Consider the following 15,996-nt stretch of genomic DNA (forward strand, 5'->3'; position numbering starts at 1 on the left):
AAGGATGTATTGGTATATGGAAATACGCATCTTTTAGATCTAATGTTGTCATGTAGTCTTGCTGTTTGAGCAGTGGGCTTACGTCTTGTAAAGTGACCATGTGAAAGTGGTCTGATTTGATGTAGGTATTTAGTGTTCTGAGATCTAGTATTGGTCTCAGAGTTTAGTCCTTTTTGGGTATTAGAAAGTACAGTGAGTAAACTCCTGTGCTTTTCTGTTGAATTGGAACTAATTCTATTGCGTCTTTTTGTAGCAATGCTTGAACTTCTAGTCCTAGAAGATCTATATGTTGTTTTGACATATTGTGTGTTTTCGGTGGGACGTTTGGAGGGAATTGGCGAAATTCTATGCAATAACCATGCTGGATAATTGCTAAGACCCAAGTGTCTGTTGTTATTTCCTCCCAAAGTTTGTAAAATTGGCTTAGTCTTCCCCCCACAGGTGTTATGTGATGGGGGTGTGTGACTTGTGAGTCACTGCTTATTTTGAGGGGTTTTGGGGCCTTGGAATTTTCCTCTATTCTTTGGGAATTGGCCCCCTCTAAATTGCCCCCGAAAACCTCCCCTTTGATATTGACCCTGGTAGGTAGGCCTTGTTTGTGAGGTTGTGGTTTCTGTGGGTTGACCTCGAAACCCTCCCCTAAAAGGTGTTTTCCGAAATGTGCCTCTGCTCTGCGGGGAGTAGAGTGCGCCCATGGCTTTGGCTGTATCGGTGTCCTTTTTGAGTTTTTCGATGGCAGTGTCTACCTCCGGCCCAAACAATTGCTGTTCATTAAACGGCATATTGAGCACAGCCTGCTGGATTTCCGGTTTGAACCCAGAAGTGCGGAGCCATGCGTGCCTTCGTATTGTGACTGCAGTGTTTATTGTCCTTGCAGCTGTATCTGCTGCATCCATGGAAGACCGTATCTGATTATTTGAGATACTTTGTCCCTCTTCCACCACCTGTTGCGCTCTTTTTTGGAACTCCTTGGGTAAGTGTTCGATGAAATGTTGCATTTCATCCCAGTGAGCCCTGTCGTATCTTGCCAAAAGTGCTTGTGAATTGGCAATACGCCACTGATTTGCTGCTTGTGCTGCAACCCTTTTTCCCGCAGCATCAAATTTGCGGCTCTCCTTGTCTGGAGGTGGTGCGTCACCTGAGGTATGAGAGTTGGCTCTCTTACGAGCTGCCCCCACAACTACTGAGTCCGGTGTTAGTTGTGTTGTGTTGTGATATATATTGGATCTGTGGGCGGTGGCTTAGATTTTTTTCTCCACCCTTGGAGTTATGGCTCTGCCTTTAACTGGATCCTGAAAAATTTTTTTGAATGTCTTAGCATTCCTGGGAGCATGGGAAGGCATTGATACTGGCTATGGGTGGAGGATAGGGTGTTAAAGAGAAAGTCATCCTCAATTGGTTCCGAATGTAAGGAGACATTGTGAAACTCGGCTGCCCTTGCGACCACCTGTGTATAGGATGTACTGTCCTCAGGTGGTGACGGTTTTGTAGGATAAGAGTCTGGGCTATTGTCAGACACTGGAGCATCGTAGAGGTCCCATGCATCGGGATCATCCTGACTCATTGTGGTATGAGCTGGTGAGTGCATCAGTGGTGGAGTTGTTGCTGGTGATGCATGTATTGATGGTGGTGGAGACGGTGGTGGGGTTGTTTTCCTTGCCACCTTTGCTTGTGGTTGCTTGTCCTTTTGTTGAAAGGCAAGTTTCCTTTTTATTTTGATTGGGGGAAGAGTGGTTATCTTCCCTGTGTCCTCATGAATATGAAGCCTTCTTTGCGTGTAGTCAGGCTCTACAGCTTGGAGCTCCTCTCCAAATCTGTGTAATTGGGAGGTTAATCCTTGTTCCTCTGTATAGGAACTAGTTTTCGGCTCCGAGGCTGGCTGTTTCGGAACCGAAACCTTTTCGGAAGTCTTTTTAGGCTCCGAAGAAACCTTCTTTGTTTTCGGCGTGGTGTCTCGGTGGCGAAATTCTTCGGTGCCGCTGTCTCTGTGCCGAAGTTTCTCGGAGCCGCTGTCTCGGCTCCGAGGTTGCTGTGTGGCGGTATCTCGACCGGAGTTGGATGACTTCGACACTAGCATGCCCTTTTTCGGTGCCTTGGATGGGTCACCTAGTTTTCGGGTTAAGCCATGGCCTGTTGGCGGTGGCGTCCCCTGGGCTTTTGTAGACTTCTCGTGAGTCTTGATTTTCGACGTCTTACTCACGGTTTGGTGTGTTTCTTCGGCGTCGAGTTCTTCAGAATCCAACTCGCGGATGGAGAAAGCTTCTTCTTCCTCCTCGAAACGTTCTTGACCTGTCGGCGTGGACGCCATTTGTAGTCTCCTGGCTCTTCGGTCTCTCAGCGTCTTCTTCGACCGAAACGCTCGACAGGCTTCACAAGTATCCTCCTTGTGCTCGGGGGACAAGCACAAGTTACAGACCAGATGCTGATCTGTATACGGGTACTTGTTATGGCATTTTGGGCAGAAGCGGAATGGGGTCCGTTCCATGAGCCTTGAAGTCGCACGTGGCCGGGCCGACCAGGCCCCGATGGGGGATCGAAAAAACCCCGAAGGGCCACCGGAGCTCTTCAAAATTCGGTGTCGATTTGTTCTAACTAACCCGATACCGAACGCAAACAATACCAACGATTTTTTTTCCCGAGATTCTAACTAACTTTCCGACCCGAAACACGGAGCGAAAAGGAACACGTCCGAACCCGATGGCGGAAAAAAAACAATCTAAGATGGAGTCTACGCCCATGCGCAATGGACTCGAAATGGGAGGAGTCCCTCGGTCTCGTGACTCAAAGACTTCTTCGAAGAAAAACAACTTGTAACGCTCCGAGCCCAACACCAGATGGCGGACTGTGCAGAGCATGTGTATCTGCAGCTACACATGCCATCGAACATATGTATACTAAATATTACTCTAGGTAGCTTCTTAAATGTTAGAGAAGCCTGGGAGGTTGACGAAGGACCTTTGGATGAAAGCACGTGGCGTGAGGCAAAGATGCTAACCTGTCTACTCACAATGCCAGTTAATCTTAAACTTGTCCAGTTTCAATACACTTGGCATTTACTACACACCAGAGGAGCTCTGAAAGATGGGGAACATCGTATCCTCAAACTGTCTCAGATCTAAGCAGGGGATTGGTTATTTTGTTCTCTGGTCTGATGGTCCTGTCCATACATCCAAAAATAATGGTTCAAAATCATACACGTGTTATCCTAGGTCATACACCTCCTCATTGACATGTCACCACACGCTCCGTGTTGGGAAAAATGTAGGGTATGGGATTCCCACGTGGTTTGGGTAATCTAATAAGGAATTCGTTTTTAGTGGAAAAGCGGGACATTGCCAAGCACTGGCTGTTGTCCAAGGTCTCACTAATGAAGGAATGTTTGATGAAGATGGACATATGTGAAATGATGATAAAAGTATTCTACCAGACACAAGGCTGTCTCAAAAACTCAATACAATATGGGGTTCCTGGAACTCTCATTTTGGGCTTGAGATGTGACCTTGGAAAGAGTTGTTCACTGGCACTATTATGAGGGAAGATTGTAATTGGAGGGGCATTGTTATGCAGTCATTGAGGTGAATACAAGTAATATGTATTGTGTGGCTGATGTCTTATAGGCAATGATAAGATGACTAACGAAATATATATTTTTTAAAAACCTTCAGTTTAAAATGCACTTTTAGTGGATAATTTCTCCTTGAAAGTTAGATTTCATAACATAAATAATAATTGTAAGGTGTTTTTTTTTTTTTTTTTTTTTTTTTTTTTTTTTTGCAGTGCTTCATATCCCTGCCATTTCTAATCATCTTTATTTCAGGCATAAAAGCAGTCACCATTTTTCCTTCAATATTTACTTTTCAGATGGACTTTGTTCATGACCAGCAAAATGATGTGATCTTCATTATAGCTCATATTTGGATCGTGCATAATTATGACTCTTCTGGATTTGCCATCAAACAATATTATTGTATCCTAGTTATTCTCACCCAATTATGATTTACCAATTTAATATCCCTGATTAGGCAGATGAGATTCTTGAATTATCTTGGAGTATAATTAAATGTGCGTGTTTTTTTTATTTTTTTTTATTTTTTTTATTTTTTATGGCATTGTCTATATGCATTTAAACTCACAACTTTTATCCTGTATGGACCATAAAAATAAGTTTTGCCACCTTTTCTCTTTTTCCTCATTATACTTATTGTTTGCATGCCAATAATATTCTTAACTTGTTTTATTATTATTGATTTTCGAGTATCTAATTAATTTAGCACTTCCACTTCATCGTTAATTTATTACTTTTAATCTGTCCTTCTGCTAGTGACCTTCCTTAATCTGAAGTGTTCATACACACTCCTTTACAGGGGTAGCTATTATATGGTGTCTTACATTCTGAACATTCCTTTTTTTCCCATTTTCCTGCTTGGTCTTAATTTATCCTGTTTACCGCAAGTATAGACGTCCACCCTTCTCTTTGTCTTTGTGTGTGTTTCCATTTATTCCTGTTGGCCGTTTTGAATAGCATTGCTGCTTCCTTATCAGTGAAGAAAAATTGTACTTCTTAGCTTGTGGTAATTGCTAATTTTCAAGGTATCTCAGAAAGGTGGTGACACATGCTATTTAATATGTCAGTATGGTGTGGCAGTTTCCACCTTCTGTAGGGTGTAGCGGAGCATAGATTGGGTTGTATAACTCCTTAATGTTCATCCCTTCTAATCAAAGTTTCACTGTTCACTCTTTTATTTAATTATAATTTTCGTAGTTGTGCACTGTCAAATGAACCAGACTGATTTTGACCTCTTTTCACTTACCCTCAAGATGAGTATTGGTGTATACTTTGAATTTCTGAAAAAAACATTTTATTTGGGCGAGGACAGCAAGTCTCCTTAAATCTTTGAAACAAACACCTTATTGTTTATGCAGACTACTTTCACTTCAGTGATCAGTTATATTCTAATTTTCTTCTTTGCATGATTTGGCATGTGTTCCAGGGGTGTGGAATTTATTAAAATATCTACTTGTCCAGGGGACATGTTGCTTCTCAAATCTACTTGTCCTGTAAAAAGATCTACTTGTCCCTTTGGTGCCATGTAGTGTGGCGACAAATTATGGCCGCAATTAATAGCCTCTCTGATTATGCCAGGGCTACTACCATAGTAGGGCTTGAATACTTGCAGTTTCAATCCCTACTGTAGCAATTTCCTTTTTTTGCCACCTTTCTGCAGATCTGCATACTTAGGCTGGAGGAAGCAGAAAGCAATAGTTCCAGGGCTGGAATGCCTTTAAGTCTGCAAACCTACTAACCTGCATGTTTTAAAGATTTTTACCAGCTTCTCTCTAATATTTTCCCATAATAAGAAAGGTTGCACATTTACTCCTGACAATGGCAGAATTAGAACTTCTTCCAGGGTTGGGAAGAAAGTGGCTGGAGGGAAAATGAACTTGCAAATGCTCAATAGATTTTCACATGAGCAAATCTACACATCGTATTCACCCATGCTAAAATACAGTTCACAAATATTTTACAGGGGTACGACATATACCATGGGTGCACTTTTGTGACTTTCTTTAAGAATTTGGGGCCACATGTAGGTAGGTTCAGATTTGTGACCTGCAAATTGCGAGTCGCAAATCCGAATGTAGGATGGTGTCCTTGACACCATCTGTGATTCGCAAGGGCTTCGCAAATGCCCACCTCATGAATAATCATGAGGTGGGTCGCAATTTGCGACCCCTTCGCGAATGGTGGCCTACTGGAGACAGCAGACCACCATGTCTGTGACTGCTTTTCAATAAAGCATTTTTTTTTTTTTTTTTTGTAATGCAGCCCGTTTTCCTTAAAGGAAAACGAGATGCATAACAAAAATGAAAAATTAAACGTTTTCGTTTCATTTTTTCAGAGCAGGCAGTGGTCCGCAGGACCACTGCCTGCTCTGAGAAAATGTTTGCAGGGACATTCACAATGGGGAAGGGGTCCCAAGGGGATCCCTTCCCTTTTGCAAAAGTGTTAGCACCCATTTGAAATGGGTGCAAACTGCGATTGGTTTGCGCCCGCGTTCGCGGTCACGAAACAATCCTACATTTCCCTTGCTAGTCGCAATTAGGAAGGGAACACCCCTTACTAATTGCGAGTCGCAAACCCGTTTTGTGATTCGGTAACCAGGTTACTGAATCGCAAAACTGGGCTTGTGCATCGCAGTGTGCTTTTTGCACGTCGCAAACAGCGAAAGTCGCTGTTTGCGACATGCAAAAAGCTACCTACATGTGGGTCTTGGTCCCTAATTAGGTCTGGTGTTAAAAAAGACATTTTGTTTTTATTAAACTTCTATTTCTCTCTCTTTCGGCTGGCTTTACTGTGAGTGATCGTATTCTGCTCTTCCACAAGGAGCATATTGCCACACAAAGTAGTTTTGTTCAGTGTCGGGAACTACAGTGGCAATCAGTGACGTAAGGAAACTGGAGGGTGCCCCTTTGCAAAGAACATGGAGGAGCCCCCTCTCCAGACTCACTCAGGGCAGGTGCTGTGCTGAAGGGGCCCCCTGGAGGGCGGCTGCGGGGCCTTTGTTATGCCACTGGTGGCAACATGTGCTTTTAGAGTTCAAAAACCTTTTGGGGGGGTTTTGCCAGTGTTTGTTACAATGTTGAGGGCCTGGTAGCTCCCACAACAATAAAGTATTACAAAAGCCATGTCAAAACAAGACACGCATTGATGAAACTAAAAGACTTATAAAAATATGTCAGATCAGTTGGCTTTGTCAGTGTTTGTTTATTTTCATGCTTCCCATAATCGTGTTGAAAATGGTTACACTGATTTTTCATTAGAAATATTTTTGGGAAATACTAGCATGCATCAACACATTTTATTAAATGACACTTCATTTGCATAAAACCAGAGAGCATTCTGGGAGAATTATTCTTAGCCTCTTAGTCTAAACTTTTCAAACATGTGTGTACACTTTTTTTTTTTTTTTGTACTGGAACCAACGTCAGTAGTGAAGTGTGACCTTAAAACATTTATTTACAGCACTCACCCTAATAATGAAGGCTTTCAAATAATGAACCATAAATACAAGTTCGAACAGCATTATCTTTTGGAAACACATTTGTCAACTGCAGAGAGTTCCACTCTCTGTAAACAGGCAGCCAAAGGGTTTGTGCTGCAGGGGGTTGGGCCTACTTGTCCCAAGGACAAAGTAAACATAAAAACTTGTTGCCCTTGACCCCAAACCAGATGTCCCGGGCGTCGGGCAATAGGAATTCCACATCCCTGTGTTCCCAGTTTCAAGGGTGTTCAGTTTGTCACTTCATCTTTTAATCTTGAACCACCTGGATCATTTTTAGTTCCATTATCTTCTACCTACTTGATTGTACGTCCTTGCTCTTTTTCAAGTTTGTCATCTGTTGTTTGAATTGGGCGTCTGTGATGAATGTCTTTTTTTTAATTTTTATTCCAAGCCCTGTATGGTATGGCTTTGTTACACACCTGCAAGGAACATCTACTTAATTGTGAGTGGTCCAGTTGTTAATCACCCACAAATACTTAATCTAGGGCACCTTGGCTCTGTCTGCATACACTTCCACGTACCTATTTGGCTGAGTGGTCCACAAGCCAAGGCTGCCCACCCGACATGATCTGCATCCAGAAGAAGCTGAACAAGATTTAGTGTGGGTGTTGAGTCCAGTCTGGTAATAGAAAATGCACTGAATGTATTGGCTTAACTGTGCAGTTGGTGTGCAAAGAAAAACTGCATGCAGTTTGACTGAGTTAAATATTTCATTTTGAAATTGCACCAGCGCACCTCATGAATCTTGTTCTTGGAGTATAATATAACCACATGCAAGAGTTTGGTGCTAGTCTCCGCATGATTTGCTAAATCACAAAAGAGTACATCAAAACATTGGCTCTCTGATTTATTGATGTTACTGTATTGTTGCAGATCACGCCTCAGTTGGAATACAATTACATGTGAAGATGCCACAAAGACACAATGTGACTTCACCAATGCTGTGCCACTCTCTTGGAGAATTAGGCTTCAAGTCCAGGCTACCCAAGGGCAGCTAAAATCTGACTGGGTAGAAACACACGAGTTCCAGGCAACCAGAGACAGTAAGAATCATTTCTGAATACGTTGATTATTTTTATCATAAAGATAATATAGCCTGTCTTTGTACTCTTTTGGCTAGCATGTGCCTTTGAATATATTAATCGTACCTGCTTGTTGATGCAATCTAACTCCTCAATTACATGAGAGGAATAGTATATTGTCTGGTTGTTAACTATGTTCTTGTCCTAAATAAGTGCCCCAAGGTTACCTTACAGTATTTTAATATGTACTCTCAGCATGTAGGAAAATAGATCCTCACATTTATTTTTGTTATCCATACTTAGGGCCTCATTACGACTTTGGCGGTCCTACCCACCCCACTCCCTCATCGTATTACAGTGTTCCTGCTGGGCTGACTGGCAGGAGCAGTGCTACAGTATTGGTCTCTGCTCTCTTAAGGCAGCCGAGGCCAATACCGTAGCACATCAGCACCTTCGGAATGTGCACTGTTTGCACAGCAGACAGTGTGCATGCCGAGAGTGCGCGGGTGGGGGGGATCCTGCACTGCCCATGCCATGGGCTTCCCACCCAACCCCAAGGCTCCCAGCACTGTTTCTGACAGCCTTTCTGTGGAGAAAGACTGGCAGAAACAGGAGTTGTAATCAGCACTGTGGTGCTGAGTTCAGCTCCGCTGTGACTTACTACGATTCTGACTGCCATTAGCCCATCGGGAACCATGTTCCTGGTGGGCACAGCGGTCCACGGCAGCCCGAATGTCAGTGTTGCGGTCAAACAGCCTGGATTGCGGAGGTCCGACCGTCACTGCGAGTCTGGCAGTCATCGGACAGCCAGACTCGTATGATGCCCATAGTCTTTGTTTTCTGCAGAAAGTACAGAGCGAATGAAAAGTTTTGCCCTTGCAGATGGAAGTATATTAATTGAAGACAATGATATGAATCCATATAATAGACATAGGTATTCATGTATAGCCCACCACATAATCTTTTGTTTTTAGTTGCATAATTTGTTTCAGTTACCTAAGTGGATTCATTTTATTGACCTTGAAATGGCAACCTGTGACACTTTCACTTTCTCCAATATATCTGTCGCTGCCTGGGTGTACGAGTAAAAGATGTGCTCTAATTTGTTACTGTATTCTGTCACTTTTGTAATATTTATTTTGTGTGCGCAGTGTAATCTTAGATTCAGTTTCATTGTCTTCGTAGATGGATTCAGATTTATTCTGCTCGTGTCACATTGTTAGCACTGGTGTGATGTATACACTTTAGTTCTAAATGCACATTAAGCTCATTACATTTCCGTAGGTGGTGTAAGAAACACTTGGGATCTAGACTCGGGGCTCGGTATGCCTAGCTTCAGAACAAAGGAGTAGAAGATTCTTCAGATAAAATCTTAACTTGTGTGGTGTACGTATGCTTCTCGATGTGCTCTTTGGGAAATATCCAGCAAATGCCTGCAAATAATCAGGCCAGGTTAGCTTTCTTCACACCTAACTTCATCTTTCCCTAATGCTCATTGTAGGATGTTTGTAAAGTGCTCTTCTCCCCCCATAGATAAAATCACTCATAAATTCAGTAAGAAATATACAAACAACAGAGCTGCAATAGGGTTTTCATGTATTCCTAGGCCCTTCCCAGTGGCAGTCTGACCTACCAGATTTGCCTGTCTCTTTCATGCATTTTCTGAGGTCGCCACCGAATAATCAGTTCCTTAACTAGATTTTCACTATGAGCCTGGAGCCCTCTTAAATTTAAAGCCTCGTGCTCAAGCCTCATGACACTCATTTCTATACCGAATTGGAGAAATGTGGATACAGTTTAATGGGGGAGATCCTTTAAGAGTGTACATAAAAGCATCCTTCACCTTTTCTGATGGTTCTGTTTAGTGGTGCATTTTCAAGGACCCCTTATTCTGTCCTATTCAACAGTTAAGTGTGATACTTTGTCATATTAGGAAATAAGAACGAGCGCACTTTGTGGGTCTTTTTTTGTTTTGGTTTTATTTTTACAAACATAAGTGTACTATTGTCACAAAATGCTGCTTGCAAATATTTGAGAGTGCTCTCTCGCCAGGCATGGCTGTAGATTTCTCTTACAGGACCATAGAAGGCCAAGTTTTCATTGCGATCTTTCTGCAGTCTGTCACACTTGATTCTACTGTGCATGGAATAAACTTGGGCCAGCCACTCTCAAATAGGACTAAGTCATGTAGACTAATCACAGGCTTATAGGCTCTAATGCTTCCCAATAAATTCCATGAAACCTTTGGCTAAATCCCACCCAGCCCCTTTATCTTAATAAGTCCGTTCACTTTAGAGTTTAGAGATGTCTAGTCCAGAAGCACATAACCTGACTGTTACACCAGAGAACAGATATTAAGTTATAGAAGATGTGTTACAGGGGTTTATTTACCTTTTTATCATTGCTCAACCCCCACAAAAGAAGAAATGCATCTAAATCTTGGCTGGAGGCTACCCACTTTATCGTCAGGGCTGACCTTATTTAGGTAAGGCAAACTTATTGCTGTAGCTAAAACACTGGCAGAGAAGAGCCTTACTTGTACATGGTTTTGGGCCAGTGGATCAGCTTGCTACCCTTCATTCTCTGCAAGTCTTCTCTTCCCTTAACAAACCTATATCTTTCGCTTCTGTCAAAGGTTAAGTACTCTACTCTACTGGTGCTTTGTAAATCCTCCTTGTCTAGTGAAAGCCATAACAATGGGGTAATTTGCATAAAAGTTAAAGTTGTTTTGCCGTGATGATAGTCAAAAGGGTAATGTTCAGTAGACCAATATGGCAACCTTATTGAAACTCACCTTGCTTTGTGGTAAGAAAAAAAAATATTATCAGTGCCAGTTGCCTCTCAGGTTTATTCACCCATATTATGACTGGAATCATCTTCTGAGTTACAGAACTAAATACTGTTAACTAGATACTTTGCAGTATCTGGCATCTTTTCCACCACTCAAATACCCTCTTGTTTGTTTGATTTAAGAGGGTGACAAATGATGAACCAGTCCCAATGATCACTTAATCTTGCTTAAAAGACTAACTTAATCTCCTTTGGAAATATAAGCTTTCCAGAATGAAGTGCAAGAATATGTTATGGTGCACAAATCCACTCCTGCATGGTGGTTTCACATCCCGAAGACTCTTGGCTTCCTTTGTTCAGGTGGTGCCCTTGACTAGGCTTCATTTGAGGAACGTGTAAATCTGTTTATTCCTCCGGTGGCATCAAGGAAGTGACTGACTTCCCCCATCGTTTAGTGTTCTGTCATCCAGTTATCAGTGTCTCATAAGACGGTAACTGGAGATTGGACAGTAACCTGTTGAAAGGTATTCTTTTTTTACTTCTGGAACCGAAGAACATTTTAAAACAGATTTCTGTGATTCGTTTAGTGGCAGCTTGTACCCTGCAAGTGAACAAAATCCATGCCTTGCACTAGATTTCTCACTCAAGTACATGTGCAAATTGTCTTGTTTATGTGAATGGCCATGATTTCACCTCGTCGTCTTGCCGGGCAACTCTAAATGTCCCGGTAGAAATCTTGAATGGGCAAAGGGTGGACCTCATTAATCAAAGCTTTGCACCTTCTTTCACTTCCACTGGTCCTTAAACTAGTTCACAGATGCAAAACATTACTTTGTGAAATGATTCTTGTTGTCACGTACCTGGGAGTAGATTATATGCTCCATCAAACTCTCGAAGTGAATCTGATCTCACGTTACAAGGGGGTCTATATTTTACACAGGCCTTCCTTCAGGAACTTTTGGCTGCAAGAGCAGGGGAAAACTGTTGCTGAGATTTTGCCGTATCCTAAAGGTGGGAAATAGGGTTACTGACCTTATAGTCCCTCATTTTTAGGTCCATCGCACAAGCGATTTGACCTGTTGTAAGTATTGTGGGCTTTTATCCAGGGCCTCCTTTTGCCCATCACTTTCACTCGTTAGTGTCCTTGCTTTTCAAAAATCATTTATCATTGGTAAATGCTTTACATTTGTCCCTCCTTGGGGAGATTTTGTTAACACCTTGCATGACTGACCCTTTTATAAAGATAATTGTACAATTGCTGATATGTTTGACTGTGAGCGAACTTCTTTTTCCTTTTGTGTCTCATTTGCGCTCATGATCATGGCAGCCATGGCGCTTTGAATCGGCCCGGGTTTTTTTTGTAGCTTTGCAATGACATCCATTTCTGTTTTATTGTCTCTTCCCCCCCCCCCCTCCCCCCCCCCCCCCCCCACACACACACACACACACAAGCACAAGGTAGCACCTTGTGCACTAACAAGTGAAATGTTACATGTGAAAATTGTATTTTTTTTTTTATATATATATATTTATTTTTTTTACATTTCCTCACATTAGCATAATTCACTGTAATTATAGGTGTAGGTTTATCGTGCAAGCAAATGAAGCATACCAAACAAAAATTGTACATACAATATTGGCTGATACCTGTATATTTCCTGTTCGTTCATCAGTGTGCAGTTTTGTGCTTACATGAAACTGCAAACCATTCATCCTTGGTCTCGTTCACCTGACCTCTGCGCCAACTATGTTTCAATGTGACTGGATTCTCTTCCTTTACTTGCACCGGCGCTCCCTAAAAAAGTTGTCTACCTAAAAGAGCTGATGAATTACTCTTTAAAAAAAAAATATATATACTTTATTGACCGACTGCTAAACAGAAGCACCAACTGTATCCCAGTGTAATCATTTGCTTATCGCAGGCAATGTATTGGACAGAAACAAACTCTTGGACTGCTTGTGGGGGGAAAAAAGGAGACTTGTTTAGGCAACTGGTTCTACACAGCATTTTATCCGTGGGAAAATTGTCCCTTACAAACACTTTTTTTTTTTTTTTTTTTTTTTTTTTTTTACTGTGCAGCTGTTCGTTCAATGAACCACCCTAAGTCGATGTCCAGGAAAAACAGCTTAGTGTTACTTTGCAAGTAGATGGAAACTTCGTGTTGGACTTTGTTGTTTGGGACTGGTTGATTCAACATGAACGTGGAATATATGAAAGTCCAGTTATGAATTTACAATGCCAATAGCTCGAACTCAAGCAAATGCAAGACCTATTGCATTGCAAATGCTTGTTTATGTATGCAAACCCTCTCAGGCTCCATTATGTTATTTTATTTTATTTGTTCTGGTTATAGCAATTGGCAAGGGATCATACTCTGGCCATCATTAGAAAGGCTTGGTTGTGCTTTTGTCATTTCTGTTTCCATTTCCTTGACAGTCATCCTTTATGGCAATTTTGAAACACATTGCAATGCTGAGTTTTTGTCTAAACATCATTTGAGAGAAGTATAAGGTAGTGAGGCCAGTATTTTAGGGGAATATAAGGTAATAAGATGGTTAGCATGTGAAAGGTATGAAAAGTAGTGCCAAGCTTAGTGGTTGATGTGCCTTCAGGTGTTGGTGAATGTTAAGTCGTAGTCAGTGCTCTAAATTGGAACACAGAAGTGCTGGTACTCTTTGTAAAGAGTAAAAAACTGTGCCTCTGACATCACTCAGTTTTGTAAATTCACTTACAGATTTGGCCATTGGTTTTAAAGCCACTGGTGACTTTACTGACTGCTGGCCTGGCGGAAATCCATAATTGGGATCTGTGTCAGCTGAACTCTAAACTGGGATTTAAATTTTATCTTCGCAGTCCCATCCCCCGCTAACATGTTCTGGGAGGATCTATGTTCTCACAAGAGAGCAGTGAGTGATAAAATTCCTCAAGATGACTTCATCTTGATGAAAACATGTTTGGCATTTGGATCCCCTTTTTCTGCTTTTTCAGTTTCATATCTGCCCTTGCATCTACTTGTTGATGCTTGCTCTTATATTTTCTGTTTCTTTCAGCTCCTGCCCCATTGTTTTTCACCAACACAAACATTTCTCTTTTCAGAGTAAACTTTGGACCTGCAGGTTACTTTTCTACTTGGTTTTCCGAACATAGATAGCAAATGTGTGGACCCCGTACCCTAGTCAAAATTCCTGCTTATTATTGGAATTTTAAAATTTGTCAGAAAACAAAGCTAAATTTGCACAATGCCATGTTGGGATCTTCTTTGACAGAGACAATCACATTATCATGGTAGCATAGATTCAGAACAAGAGCAACTGAAGTGAGAAGGCTGGTACTGGGTAAGAGGTGAGGCATCTGACCCTTGTAGCAATGTGCATGCATATAGGATAGGTTTACCTTTCTAAATTGTAAAGCCAGTGAACTTTCCCATTTCCCATTAAAGGTTTGGAAAACATCTCAATAGAATTCTATCTGTTTTTTTTTTTTCTTTCATCTGCTTGACCTCGTTCAATCGGGTTTTCTCTCTACACATCTGTCCTCATCTCGGTCTTGGATGACCTAAGAGTGGCAGTAGTCAAAAGGCCACTTTGTGGCTCTTGTATTGCTTTTTTATTATTTGGTTTTTGTTGCTTTTCCAGTTTACAACAAAAAGAAAGTGCTACAATTGAGTAGAATGAAACACTAATCGAGATACATTACATCCATATATAACCACATGTAGAGCATACTGATACAATTAATAAACATGGTGCAAATGAATCTGCTCGGAGTATCAGTGATTACGTCTGGATCTGTCGTCCTCAGATAAATGCAGAGGGGGCCCAGATATCTTTAGGTCTGGACGTGGGAGGGGCTTTAGGGATCCATAAAGTTCAATAGTAGTGCCACAATATATCATATCTTTCAACCAGTCATTTGTGGTGGGTATTCTACTGCTGCCCCAAAGGTTGGTGATGCGTTCCTTGGCTAGCAGCAGCACCATGGCTACAAACTTCCTGTGTGCAGAGTCTAGTTTAACTTATCCCTGGAGTGCTAGGAGAGGGTCTGGGTCAATGCTATGCTCCAGCACGTTCGAGATGAGGGAAAATATAGCCTGCCAATATGACTGTATAATGGTGCAATTCTAGGTTAGGTGAGCAAAGTAAGCATTGTCAGTAGCACACTTATGGTAACTGTGGGAATTCGAGGGGTCAAGTTTAGCAAGAGCCTGAGGAGTGGTGTATGCTTGGTACAGAAACCTGTAGTGGAGTGTTTTTTGTCGGGTATTGATACTAATTTCGTTTTTGGTAGTATTACCATGTCTTCTCTGGGATAGTGCAGCCCAGATCCTCCTCCCACATCACCCATGATGCAATAGTGTGTACTGGTCTCCGCTCTAAACGTATGGTAGAGGTGAGAGGTAAGTCTAGTGCTCTCCACAGTCGAGATCACTAATGATGGAGGTTAGAAATGTGACGATTTCTTCAGGCTTTGTAAGTAATCTGCTAAGAAGTGTGCTCTGTAGCCAGAGGCGGATATAGTTATCCGTTGAGGAAGTGGTCCCTGTTGTCCCGAATGAAGTGTGGAGGCCTGTTTTGCCAATATCCAAGAGATCCCCCGTAGTGGTCTGAGTGTACGTTGCACTAATTTTTCTAGTGTCATGGGGAGCCATGGGTTGTTGTTAATAGGAATGTCTGGAGAGTACAGGAGGTAAGCTCATAAATATCTACGGAGTTTGGACCATGCCCAACAGAACCCTTGGGGAGGATCGAGGAGAAGCTGTTCCATCTGATCCCGTTTCGGCTTTATATAGGGGAGTCTGGCTTCCGGGGGGTGCCATGTAGTTAGAGAAGTGGCACTGTGCTGCCATGTAATATAGACGAAAATCTGGTACACCAAAACCCCCTTTAGTGTAGGTAAGAGTAAGAGTCTCCCATTTGATTCAGGGATGGCAGCCTGCCATATTAGACCCGTCGAGAGGCTGCACACCGTGGAAAAAAAGGAATTGTTTATGGCAATCGGGATATTGATGAATAAATAAAGGAAGCATGGGAGCACCACCATTTTTAATATGGCGATGTGTCCTGTAATAGATAGAGGCAGTCGAATCCACCTGTTTATCTGGGTGGTCGAATCCGCCTGG

The 15,996-nt window shown here is 42.0% G+C and overlaps 1 protein-coding gene across 2 annotated transcripts in view; it reads left to right on the forward strand.

Moving 5' to 3' along the window:
- IFNGR2 (interferon gamma receptor 2) overlaps positions 1-15,996 on the forward strand; it is a 77,629-nt gene that overhangs the window by 19,928 nt on the left and 41,705 nt on the right. For both annotated transcript variants that reach the window (XM_069202459.1, XM_069202460.1), the window contains exon 3: positions 7,938-8,107. In XM_069202459.1, coding sequence (XP_069058560.1) covers positions 7,938-8,107 — 170 coding nt within the window. The remainder of the gene's footprint in view (positions 1-7,937; positions 8,108-15,996) is intronic.

This window comes from Pleurodeles waltl, chromosome 8, assembly GCF_031143425.1.
Source record: "Pleurodeles waltl isolate 20211129_DDA chromosome 8, aPleWal1.hap1.20221129, whole genome shotgun sequence".
NCBI classification, from domain to species: domain Eukaryota; kingdom Metazoa; phylum Chordata; class Amphibia; order Caudata; family Salamandridae; genus Pleurodeles; species Pleurodeles waltl.